The sequence below is a fragment of the Takifugu rubripes genome, chromosome 7 (assembly GCF_901000725.2).
Source record: "Takifugu rubripes chromosome 7, fTakRub1.2, whole genome shotgun sequence".
Classification (NCBI taxonomy): domain Eukaryota; kingdom Metazoa; phylum Chordata; class Actinopteri; order Tetraodontiformes; family Tetraodontidae; genus Takifugu; species Takifugu rubripes.
Genome location: NC_042291.1, coordinates 2,613,812 through 2,626,339, shown reverse-complemented (window position 1 = coordinate 2,626,339; position 12,528 = coordinate 2,613,812). Strand labels below are relative to the sequence as shown.

The 12,528-nt window shown below is 47.3% G+C and overlaps 1 protein-coding gene across 3 annotated transcripts in view; it reads right to left on the bottom strand.

The window, feature by feature from the left end:
- Positions 1-12,459, bottom strand: part of gabbr1a (gamma-aminobutyric acid (GABA) B receptor, 1a) — a 45,226-nt gene extending 32,767 nt beyond the window's left edge. The window contains exons 1-7 of one of the 3 annotated variants that reach the window (XM_029839076.1): positions 12,429-12,459; positions 12,121-12,187; positions 9,537-9,626; positions 9,227-9,291; positions 8,123-8,261; positions 7,394-7,579; positions 5,503-5,520 (exon numbers count right to left, since the gene is read on the bottom strand). In XM_029839076.1, the coding sequence (XP_029694936.1) occupies positions 5,503-5,520; positions 7,394-7,579; positions 8,123-8,261; positions 9,227-9,291; positions 9,537-9,618 (490 nt within the window). In that variant the 5' untranslated portion in view covers positions 9,619-9,626; positions 12,121-12,187; positions 12,429-12,459. Of the gene's footprint in view, positions 1-5,502; positions 5,521-7,393; positions 7,580-8,122; positions 8,262-9,226; positions 9,292-9,536; positions 9,666-9,753; positions 9,880-12,120; positions 12,330-12,428 lie in introns of those variants that run through there. The other 2 variants (XM_029839077.1, XM_029839078.1) reach the window with 2 other exon arrangements.
- Positions 12,460-12,528: the final 69 nt, after the last annotated feature.

The window sequence follows — 12,528 nt, the reverse complement described above, 5'->3', positions numbered from 1 at the left end:
GGATGCCTGTGCGGGAGGCTATTGTGTAACCCGACCATTTACTCTCAGTAAAAGTATTTGTTTAGCGCGCCGCCTTAACATTTTAGCCATTATATAAGTTTGTAGAATGTACGGTGAATTATGCATGACATGCTGAATATCTCCGGGACAGAGTCAAATGCAGTTCAGACACGGGAGATGCTCGACAATTAAGTTTCAAGCGAGCCCCGAAACTCGGAATTCCGTTATCTAGACGACTAATCCAACATTTTCTGCCTGCGCTTGGTGCCAAGGAAGGGCGGCGCGTTCCGAGCTTTACGCAAGAAAAGGACGAATCAGGCGCAAAAGTCGGTTTAGAGGAGCGGGCGAAAGACTGGATGATGCGGCTAAAACGGCTAAGACTGGGCTGCGAAGCCGTGGAAATAGGCAGCTACATCTCCCAGTAAAACCAGCAGTATTCCCACAGATGAAACGATCTGCGACGGAAAAAGCGAGCGCGCCATCGCTCTGCGTCTGATCCACTGCAGCACCGGCGGAGAGAGTGTGAGGGAGGGAGGGAGGAGTGAAAGAGAGGGAGGAGGGATGCGAGAGAGGAGAGGAGGAGAGGAGAGAGGAGGGGGTGGTGAGAGGAGCAAGGGAGGAGGAGGTGGGAGGAGAGGGAGGGCGAGAGAGATGAGGAGGAGGAGAGGGGTGGGGGGATTTACAAGCAGTTGCGACTAAAGTTAACAAGGCTGCTGATTGGTGGCTGCATCCATGATGGATTTCTGATCTATTGATCAGAGTTTGGTTAAAGGTGGAGACAGCACTGCATTTACTGCTGTAAACGGTGATTTACGGCTGCTCTATAGGCTGAGCGGACTGTCGCCATGACAACATACCTTTAATCTAAGATCCGCTCAATTAGCTGATGCAGTCCGAGTCATTTCAATGAATTAATTATTAAGCCTTTGTTCACTGGATTAGCTTTCAAAGGGTGGGATGATTAAAGGTTTCGTTTGTTTAAATATAAACTTATTCATTTTAGTTCACTTTGAAAGAACGGGATGCTTTTAATGTTTATGTCAACGTCTATCTTCCATTAGTTTATGGATAAATTTACACCCATTTTGACTCTACAGTATTTTAGTGTAATTATGGAGTCCAAAAATCAGGGGGAAAATTAATTATACCAAACATATAAGGCAGCTTAAGTCAAATGATTGGGTTTTCTTAGACACAAGACATCAATACAACGTATCTATATATTATGTATATAATAATCCAGTGGAGCTGCTTTATGTCCTGCTTGTAAACGAGCCAACAGCTTGTTGGCTTATGCTTCTTCTTCTTTTCTTTTTTTTTTACTTTGGAGAAGCTCTATGAGGTAAAATGCACATCCGCACAATGAACTGGGCTAATAGATCAAGTGTTAGTGTCTTGTGTGCTTCCCCATCCACACACACACACACACACACACACACACACACACACACACACACGCACACACACACACACACACACACACACAGCATCACATCAAATAGCTTAATGTTGTTCAGCCTGTAGTCACTTGCTGTATGTAAATTGATCAATGATGTAAAAGGCTGTAGATGAAGCTGTGTGTGTGTGTGTGTGTGTGTGTGTGTGTGTGTGTGTGTGTGTGTGTGTGTGTGTGTGTGTGTGTGTGCTTTAAATACGGGTCATCAGATGATGGGTGCAGTGCTGTGGCAGCAGTGATGTCCATGACCAAGCGAGCAGCTCTGTGCTGCTCCTCCAGGGCCATGAAGAGGAAAACTGCTAACGGCATGTTAGCATGCTAACTTGCTAATGTCCACCATGTTTCTGCTGGTATTCCGCTGCCACTGGGCCCCAGTAAAGCTGGGGTTGATGGGACTGTCACCCATGGCACGGCTTCTGCAGCTATCATCACCACAATGCTTCCTGTCCCAGATGGGATTTTAAATAATCCCAAACATTTTTTTCAGCTCCCCAGTTGGTAGAAATGAGCTTTTACAAATATTACACACGATAATCATCTTTGAGAAACATCTCCAGCAGGCGCGTTCTCCATGGCGGTGGATTACTCAAGTCAGGATGGGTCGACGGGCAGCGTTTGCCCAAAAAGGTCCCATAATTTGACCTTCGACTTAAGTCTAAATCACAGATTTAGATCAACGGACTTGCTCCACCCGCCTGTTCCAAACACGTTGAGTTGGACTTTGGTTGACCTTTAAACCAATAATTCCTCCTGAACTCCCTCCGACAGCGTGCAGCTCCGCTCTGCTGCACCAAGGCCGCCGATCACTGAAGAATCCACCGCGTTCTGGATTATTCGGGACGATACGTCGTTGAGTTTGTCCTTATGAAGATTTCTCATTAAGACCAGGACGTTTAAATCTGGGCTCAATTCAAAGTGTCTGCGTTGGCGCGTGGAGGGCGGCTGCTGCGTCAGCCCAGCCCCTCCTCCAGGGGGCGATATCGGGACACCTCCACGGAGCACAGAGCTCCTCAGCTGCTAACAAGCCCTCCCAGGCTGAGGTGAGTGGAGGCATCATTTGCCTTCATCTTCCACCTCCTCCTCATCATCAGTGCCACTCTGTGACCCACCCGCGCCGCCATAAATTATTCAGCTGTGAACTTTATGTGCTGTTTCACTGTATGAGGACGTTAACGGGTCCCTGGCGGCGATGAGACGATCGCTGTGTCCAGGCCTGGAAAGGACGCCGGCGAGCCCCGACACGGACCACTTTAATAAGGCCTTTCGAGGCGTCCAGTTGTATATTTGTGTCTGCAGCTCCAGGATAATGTGGTGCTGCTCTGTGAGCAGGTGTGTTTACTGGGAAAACAGTGATTTGCGCGTGGCTCCTCCGCGGCGCGGCGCCGCGTGGCGTCGCTGAGGATCTGGGTGGACAACAGTTGCAACAGCTGTAATTGTTCATGTGTAAATACGTCCCGTCAAGCTCGGCTGTGTCACAACACATGGCAGAAGAATTAACGTCCAGAATATAGCTGGGAAGCCTCAAAGCTCGGCGCAGCATTCCGACTTATTCACTATTATTAATCCTCTTCGTTGCCGGGGTAACACGAGGCTGGTGTCCTGCACACCTTGGGCCTCCGCCCTTGTTAAATTTGCCTCCTTCAGTTCTGAGGTCACAGGGCTCCACCAGGTTGTCTCGGTCTCCCGTCTTCCCACTTTCCCTCAGCTGGAGACCATCTGAGGGCCACTTTAGGGACGCGGCCCTGGTCTGTCCCAAGGACACGTCCAGCGGAGACACCCACTGCGGAACGCGCTGACCTTTTTCACGCCGCTCTCGGCGTTCCGAGCCAGGATTCAGGATGGCTGCTGCACAGCGGCAGCTGGTTTTGGGTTGTTTTTCTTTGCTCCGAGCTTTGCCGAGCAGGAAGCACGATTTATCCCAACTGACAAGGCGTCCTGGGGATTTAACCTTCTCAACAACGCAGAGGTCCCCACCCTCGTCAGTAAGAGTCAGACCATCAGCACAGTCAGAGGTCATCAGGAAGAGGATGGGTGAGATGATACATCCCTGGGGTACGCCGGATTCAACAGGTGACCATGACGACGGGACAATCATCACGGTGCAAGCCGTCAACAGCTTTCTGGGTGTTGGTATCTGGTCAGCCACCCCCCTCCCAGGCCTGGAGCCCAGTAGGATCAGCAATGCGATGCTCTCAGACCTTTGGACCCGTCTTCAGGAATTAGGTTCTTCTGCTCTCGGATATTCCTGAACGGGTGAGTGAGGACCTGCTGACATCATCTCAGCATGAATGGAGACTTTAATGCCTCTCGACTCCTGTTTTAGTTGGGGGGTTAATGTAGAGTCTTATTTGCAGGCGGGGGCCTAACAGGATGTTCTGCTGGTGCACCCATCAGGTTGCCTATTAGTTCCCTAAAGACTGCTTGTCCTCCTCTTCTGGAAGAAGCGACAGGTAACAAATTTGTCTGGGAAAGAAATACTCTGCAGGGCCGTTGCTGCCTTCAACAAGAATCAGCTTTAAGCCATTTGTGGACACAAATGTAACGTTTTCCCTTTTTTAAAGGGGACCAAATTCCATCGTTATCATCCAAATGGCGCACGTTTGCACTCATGTAAAGGTCTAGAAAAGGAGCCTGAAGGCACCATGATCTTCTAATATTCAACATATTTTATCGTCAAATGAAACCCCTGTTAACACGCGTGGAGGGGCTGGATTTGGGTCAAATCGAATCAAATCTACCATACGATAATCTGAGGCTGACGCAATAATAACAGAGTGGATTTATAGAGATACAGGGGGAACTCGTAACATCCCACCTGCTATTTGTTGTGAAGCTGTTGTAGCTTATAAACACACACACACACACACACACACACACACACACACACAGGCAGACAGGGGACAGTATTAACCTTTCGCCTGCTGAGGGAGCAGAAAGTGGGTGGTGGCAGCAGATGAAGTGAGGAGGGAGGAATCAGGAGGAGGTCTGGAACGAAGATCTGAGGAAGTTCTGCTCTTCTAGTATTTGCATATCTGTCAAATCCGTCTTTGACCTTTGGAATGTTTTTTTTTAACACCTAATGGAGATTACTCATAAACGAGCGTCAGATTAAAGTATACAAATGCGTCTCCAGGCATGCGTGCGCTGATGTGATTAATAATGGTGAAAAATGGGGTAAAAGTTCCTTGAGCGTGCACGTGACTGGTCGGCAGCCAGGAACAGACGTGTGTTTGTGTTGTCGACTGGTTACAATGGTAGGAAGCAACGAGCCTTCCATCATAGCACAGAGGGTCATGATGGGGAACAACGTGTAGACTTTCCAGAAGAGCGCTGAAGAGCTAAACCTCAGCAAGTTGCGCTTTCAGAAGCTGCTTCCAGTGAGATGAAGTAAGAATGTCACCATCCACCGCAGCCGGGATTAGAAACCCGATATTTAATAAAACATAAATCCATCCCCCGAACCTGAGTCAGTGTCCTCTCCTCTAATGAAGAGCTGTATTTATGGATGGGCCCGCTGCCTGATTATATTTTACATGCACCGAGTAATCTGCTTATAAAATCAACCACTTCAGCATATTAAAAGGTGCAGGAGACAGAAAGTCAGCAAAAACAACCACCAAAATAAATGCAATTAAGTTTTTATTGAAACGTTGGGCAATTCAATTCTATAAACTATTGGTGATCGTGGAGTTGAGTTGGAAATGTGGTGCTGAGTAAATGAGAGGATTAATCTTTGATTCAAATTGACAAACGCTCCTTAATTTAGAAGAGGGACTATAGGATAATGCCCTGTCTTGTTCTAATATTAGACAAAAACAATTTCCTGCAGAGTTCTATTTCCAAACGCTATAAAAACTGACGTAACTACTCAGGTACAGCGCAATTGTCAGATGTTTAAGGCGGGGGCGCCATCTAGTGGCCAGGATTTAGACTGGTTTGGACTTTTAAAGTAGAATTTAATTAAATAATAATAAATAAATAAAAATTGTGTTTGACGGTAAACATTGAATAAAATAATAGAGTGGACAGTTTAAAGAAAATCTTACCTGTGTAGTTTCTGTCATCTTTTGAAGGCAGACACAAGAAAGAGAAAATAAATTAGCGAGATTTTGAGGTAAATAGAAGAAATTAATCATGCATTCCGGCGAATTATTATTATTTTTTTTTTTATCCAAGAAATATTCAGAATTCCGCATTTGTCGTGCATGAACTTTAAAAACAGTAATAATGTTCTCCACTAGGCGGCAGCAGCGCCACACTGCAGTTACTGGCCAGTCTCAGGGCGGGTGTTACGTAATCATGGTTATTTTTCATGCACAGAAATACGAATAAAACGTTGAACAGTATTTTAATTAAGTCATCATGTGCAAAACCGTGTCGTAATTAATAATAATTAATTCATACTGTTATAATACAAGTAGCATGTAATTGGTTGAATCCAACTGTGATAATAATCCCCTCTGCATCCATTTTAAAACCATCATTTCCATAGCAACTTTATTGGTTGCCATGCCAACAGTTCTGATAATCACTTGGAGATCTGGGTTATTCCATTTCCAGTTCTTTTAATGATCATTTATTGATCCTAATTCTGGACACTCCCCTCGCTGCAGGAAACGCCAACTGCTGCGAGACTCCTCTAAAAATGAGATATATTAGATATAAAATTAAAATATCGGTCCTGTAATGTCTCCAACATATGGAGAATGTCCTGATTATAGTCATGGCTTGCTTTACTGCTTGTGCCAGTGGTTTGGTCCTCTTCCTGTGGGTTGCTGGTTCATTTACCGCCTTGCACAAGTGTTTCACCTGCTGCGGCGCCGATGTTCTGATCGGACGTTCTCAGATGTTGTCTGGTGGATGGACAAACTTTATGGCTCTATGTTATTCAGTTATAACTACAGACTAGTTATAATTAATCATTATGTCACGAAACACCCCGACACAAACAGAGCGAGGTGGTTTATGCTGATCAGTTCAGTGATTAAAGCTCTGAAGGTTGGTGACACCACACAGCCAAACCCCGGAGCGCCGGCTCCTCAGGACGGGACTCAGCCGTCAGGTTACATCTATGGGGGACACTCCGCTGAAGACAGCAGCGCTCGTGTTTTGGCCGGAGGATAATGATGTTTGAAAGAGGAGCAAAAGAAGCATCTTAGTTCACCTGGAAGAGCATCAGAGCTCCATCTGTCCTGGGAGCCTCCACACAAGGTTTCACAGCCATTCACACCCACCAGCCCGTGAGCACCGGGAGGGTCCAAACCCATTTATTAATGCAAATTACCCAGAACCCAGAACTCGGGCAACCACGCAGCACATGCACTATACACCATACACTAGTTTAGAACTAAAAGATGCAAAATTTCATTTGTTTGGAGCCCTCGTGTTTGGCAGCTTTTCTCCAAGAATAAAAAAGCTGGTGGAGCAAGCTTTTAAACATTAAACATTAAACCTACATTTGAGTGTTTTAAACATTAAACATTAAACCTACATATGTTTGCAGCAGTCGCTTCGGAGAAACGACAGTAAATTTAACTGCAGCGAACCACACGTAGAGGAGAAGCTGTGACCTTGAAGTTGCGGATGTTATAGAAGCCCCTATAGATCCCACATCCACCAGATGTTTAACTGCTGCAGTCAGAGGAAGTTTCTACTTGACCAACTTTGTGATATTTTAAACTAGATTCTCACTGATACCAGTTTACTGGGTGTTTCTGGTGCAAACCAGTTTGGCCTCCACCCATTTCCGTTCAAAAACAGCACTTAGACGTTACGAAATTTCCAATCCAACATGGAAACCTTAAAGCACAGAGATGCTCCATGTCCTGCTGCCAGAGCTTCCCAGTATCAGCACAGTAACTGGTTAGAGTTCAGACTCTTCTTACATAACCAACAGCATCAGCCAACAACGGTTGTCATCATCCGTTAGTTACTCACAGAGGCAGGTGGGTTTCGGGGCGTCCCACTTGCCCAGTTTAGTGCAGTGGGTCATGTTCCTGCCCTCCAGGATGAATCCAGCATGGCAGCTGTAATGAAGCGTGGCCCCCTCCACCGGTGGCCCTGGTGGCTTCACCGCCACCCGCCCGTTCTCCAGGGAAGTCCAGACTCGCGGGCACAGCTGCACTGGAAACCAGCGAGGCGCACGATTACACAGGAAAAGTGACCAAACGGGAGATCAGCGGGCAAAAGCTCGTTAGTTACGAATGATGCTGGTTGAGAGGCCAAAGAGAAACAAGCAGCAGACGGGACTAGAAGAATGTCATCATAAAAATAAATGAGCGTCCTACCTATCGGTCTAATGTTTATGTTTATTTGTGTTTATGAATGTTTATGTGTATACTGAAACATAAGAACCCCCCGTCTGTGGCTGCTGCAGCTCTAGATAAAGTAGTCCCGGTTATAAACGATGGTGTTGTGATGTCTCTGGAGGTTTGAAGGTCACAAATATTTGATCACAATCGGGAAAGTTTGATTTTGCATAAGCTAAATTTAATATTATATAACGCTGTGGTAGATCTACAAAGCAGTGTTGTGGAGGGTGACCTTCCTCGAATCCCTGTGGAAACCCCTGATTTCCGTCTAGATTAATCAGAACTGACCATCAGAACCGTTGAAAACTGAGATTAGCGACGGTGGAGGCGCTAACAGGACGCTAACAGGACTTACAGCATCTGCTGTGCAGCGACATGTCCGTCCAGGTGCCGTTGGGCAGGCACTTCCTGACCTTGGGTCCCACGATCACACGGTTTCCTCTGCAGATGTACTCGATTTCATAATCCACTGGCAGAATCTGGACACTGCGGATCTGGGAGACAAGCAAGGACAGACAGAGACATCGAGAGCGTGACTGACGGACGCTGACGCTGTCCCAGGTCTGGGAGGAGAAAGAGGAAAAACATCTTCTCCTTCTATAATGATGGATGGATGGATGGACGGACGGACGGACGGACGGATGGACGGACGGATGATGGATTTATATTCTTTGAATCTGTATCGTTTTGACCACACGACTAATTTTACTCTTGTTAAATTATGCAAATCTCACTTTAAGCCTGATTTAGAGCCCCAGCCATGATTTCTGGAACATAAAAATCAGATTCATATGCGAATGAAAAAGAAAGCTTTGTTCAGAGGCTCCGAGTCTCTTCTGTGCACGTTCCTGCCTCATGTCTGGGAAGCCGCCGTCCCTCCCAACATCCGCAGCCTCTTTAAATTTCTATCCATAATGTATGCTAGTTCATAATTTACTGATGCTCTCTCTGTTGTCGTGGTAATCTCGCAGCCTTTTAAGATTTTGTTTGACGTGATATATCGAACCGTGATGGCATCTGAATCAGATGCCATCACGCTGTCATGTGATGTCGTGCCAGAGGCTTTGATCATCACCTGGGAAATCGCTCAGTTTCTGAGTCTGGAAATCAGATTTTGTTTAATTCCCCTCAACATTATCACTAAATCTGCATCCCAACCAGTTGAAATCCTGCCTCGGGCGCCGTTTTTGGCTTAACAACATGGAAAACGACACGACCACTTTCGATTGGATAATTGTAGCAAGCAAACAATGGAGTAAACAAGAAGCACTGAACCTAGAATTTAACCAAGCAGTTGTTTTCAATTCCTGACAGTTTAATTTCCTCGTTTATTGTTCTGAAACCTGTTAAAACCGTCTCAGGGGCGCCAATGATGACAAAATCTGCGGATGCTGGAATCGGACACAAGAAAAACCCAAATCAGGTGTTTTCAGTTGGCGTTCCAACGCGTTCCGGGTACCTGTTCTTGGGTCAGGCCTCGGTAGCGGATCCCCCCGTCCCTTGGAGGACGGATGATGGCACAGCCTGGGAAAGAAAGAGCAGGAAGAAGATGGAAAGAAGAAGGTCAAAGGTCAACAACAGAGGAAAACCTCTTTCTCAGGATGACGCAGCACAAACAGGACGTACTGTCGCTTCCCTCTGACAAACAACAGCGCTTCATTAAGCCGACTCAGCAGTCTCCTGCACTTCCTATTGTCCATCAATGCCACACACACACACACACACACAATACACTTTATTTAGTTGCAGCAAAAAAAAAGGCAAGTTACCTCCAGCTGATGAATTATGTATGGGCACCACAGGAGATGGAAGGATGTAGAGAGCGATCAGAAACAAGAGCCAAGCAGCCATATCTGGATCTGAAAGACACCGAAGTCGCAGGTCAGAGCTGGGGAGGCCTGACAGGAAAATCAGGGGGAGAGAAGAGATGGTTAGGAAAGGGACGCCAAGGAAAAATGCTTGGTCTCTGGTGCTTCTTCAGCTTGCCTGGATGCACAGAGGGGGTGAGCTTCTGTCTGTTTTTACCGTACAGACAGCCCAAGCTGGACGCAGAGCCAGCTTGGCTGCTGTTCAGAGGCGCTGCGTGTTTCAGAGGTTCTGATGCTCGGTATTTTCTGCAAAGTGGCTTTCACGCACGCATTTCATGCCCAGGCACCACTCAATGGGCTTTATTATTAACTCCACGCGCGGACGGTTACGAAAGCGCTACATCGTCCAGCTGGGCGTTGTATTTGAGGTGGGCCGACAGCTTTGGAGCTCCAACAACAAACCCCGTTCCTTCACTGCTACTTTACAGTGGCTCCCTTTTTTCACAACGGCTCCTTTTTATAGGATACAAACAACGTTATTCACAGCAGCGTTACGGCAGCCTGCTGACTGTGCAGCGCCACGGCAACGGTACAAAGGAAGTGCAAACACACAAGTCAGTTGTCAGTGCGCGTTACGTAAGACCGAAGCTGACTTCAGCATTCAAGGCCGCGATCATCTGCCGGTGGAAATAACACAATATTCTTCCTTTTTGTTTTTCTTCCAGCTGCTGTTTAACACTGGATGAAACAGGCAGCTTAATTACTACGCGTGGCTGATCCTCCGTGGTAGATGGTGTTGGTTTGCGGTGGCCTGGTGTGTCTCAACACCTGAAGGAGACCGACGTGGTGATTCTGCAGCAGCGTCACATGACACCAGCCTCCATTGTCAGAGTCGTAGCCTCCATCACCACATTCTGCCTGTCAACGTGCTGCTCTTTAACATGCTTAGCCTGCTGGGGAACAGGTCACCACTTCCTCCCCCTGTCGCTGGCGTGGGGCTGCTTTGGTGGGACGGATCGGAACACCTCGACAGAATTCAGCCGTCAACGTTGAAACGAAAGCAGGGCACTCGATTATCAGCCTGAGAAGAACCATCTGCGATGAAGGAAATCATCTCTGGGAAAGATTAACTGGAGGCGAGGCATTTGTTTCCAGTTTCCTAGGCGTCATCTGACATAATCTGGGGCTCTTTCTCTCAGCGAGTCCCACCAGGGAAGGCTGCAGATGGGAGCTTTCATCATCTGTAGACGGACTGACTATACAAGCCGAGGAAAGCTGCAGTCAATAACCGATCTTATCGTGGAGCCGCATTTCAACATTGTTTGATGTAACGATGCAGTGTGGGGAGAGTTATCCAATAATACCAAACCTAAAAATCATCCCATGAGCCAAACCAGCTCACGTCAGGGAAGCACAACCAGGGAGCGTATCCATGGTAAACACACTATATATAGCTGCTCATTTGCAATTTTGAATAACAAAACACTGTTTTATCTGGTGGCCCTACTTGCAAAAACATAAATATTTCCATACAGTCACGCTGGCAGTAAGAAGGCGGCGAGAGGGTGGAGTTTGCGTGTCTGTAAAGTAGGGGAGGCAGTAAAGGGGGCAGTAAAGAAGACAGATGGGAACGAGGCTCGCTCGTGAAAATCAGACAAACTCTGCTGGATACTTCATTAGCATTATCCAGTGTATTTTTAGAGTTCACTCACAAGCAGGATGCAAAAGGTAGACATCGCTCTGTGCGTGTGTGTGTGTGTGTGTTTGTGTAGCTGATAGTCATGAGGAGGAAACCCTGCAAGAGTCATCCATATCAGTGAACACACACATTCTAAAGTGAATGAGTGAGACAGACAGACAGACCCTGCACTAAGGCACCAAACTCCAGCGTCGGGGGGGGGATGTCAAGTGTTGGGGGCACGCGTTTGCTGCTCCACAACAACACCCATGGCTCGGCTGCATCCACTCCCACCCCCCGGTACCACCGACGCAGAGGCAGCGAGGAGAACAGTTCCGGAAGCTGCAGTGAAACCGGACCCGGAGAATCCGGTGAATCTCAGCAGCAAAGGCAACCGCGCATGGAGCCGGTGGTGGATGATGTGCATGACAGGGTATGAATGAGTGAGAGGCGAGGGTCACCGTTCCAGCTGCCACCGTCGTGTGTTGCCGGTAGTTACGAGTCGACTGTTGACAGCAGAAGCGGCGCTGGCCTGCAGAGGCCGACCACGTTAATGGACAATTACATGTCGTGTCCCTCATCTTTCACCAGCCCTAAAATGTGCCAAACATCGCGACGCGCCGCCTCTGCAACACGAATGCAGGCAGGATTAAGTGATTTTGCAGGAAGGGACCCAACACGAATCTGGGCTAAGCCTGTTGGAAATGTATGGCCCTTGCATACAAAACGAGCAACGCGTCCATCTAGAAGCATCAACATGGGAAAATGGAGCATTTTCTGAGGAAATCTACTCTGATATCGCGAACTGCCAGTGATAGTAGCGTCTGCCCCCCTTCCCTGAAGCACGGCGGTAGCATGTGTACTTACTATTAGTTGCGATGCGCTCGGTCGGGATAACAGTGCGTCCTCTGGATACGGACCGTCGAGGAGAGAACTGTGCAGGATTATTTGGTAAAAATGTGCATCTTAGCAACCGATTTATTGCTGTATTAATATGGCTATAAACGTGCAAGCGCCTCAATTGGTAAACTGAATGTTACATAAACAGTCCGACGCTGCTCCGTGTATTGTAATTACGCATGGAAAAGATACAAAATGGGACACAAAAATACTACAAAAAACAGACATGCACTACATACAAACGCAACGCCATAAACGACGGAATACCGATTTACCACACTCCCCTCCTTTTTTCCTCCCCCCCCCTGGACGATCTTGAGCTAATCCACGACGTCATGATGGAGACGCACCGTGCGTAACAGTCAAGCTCTCACG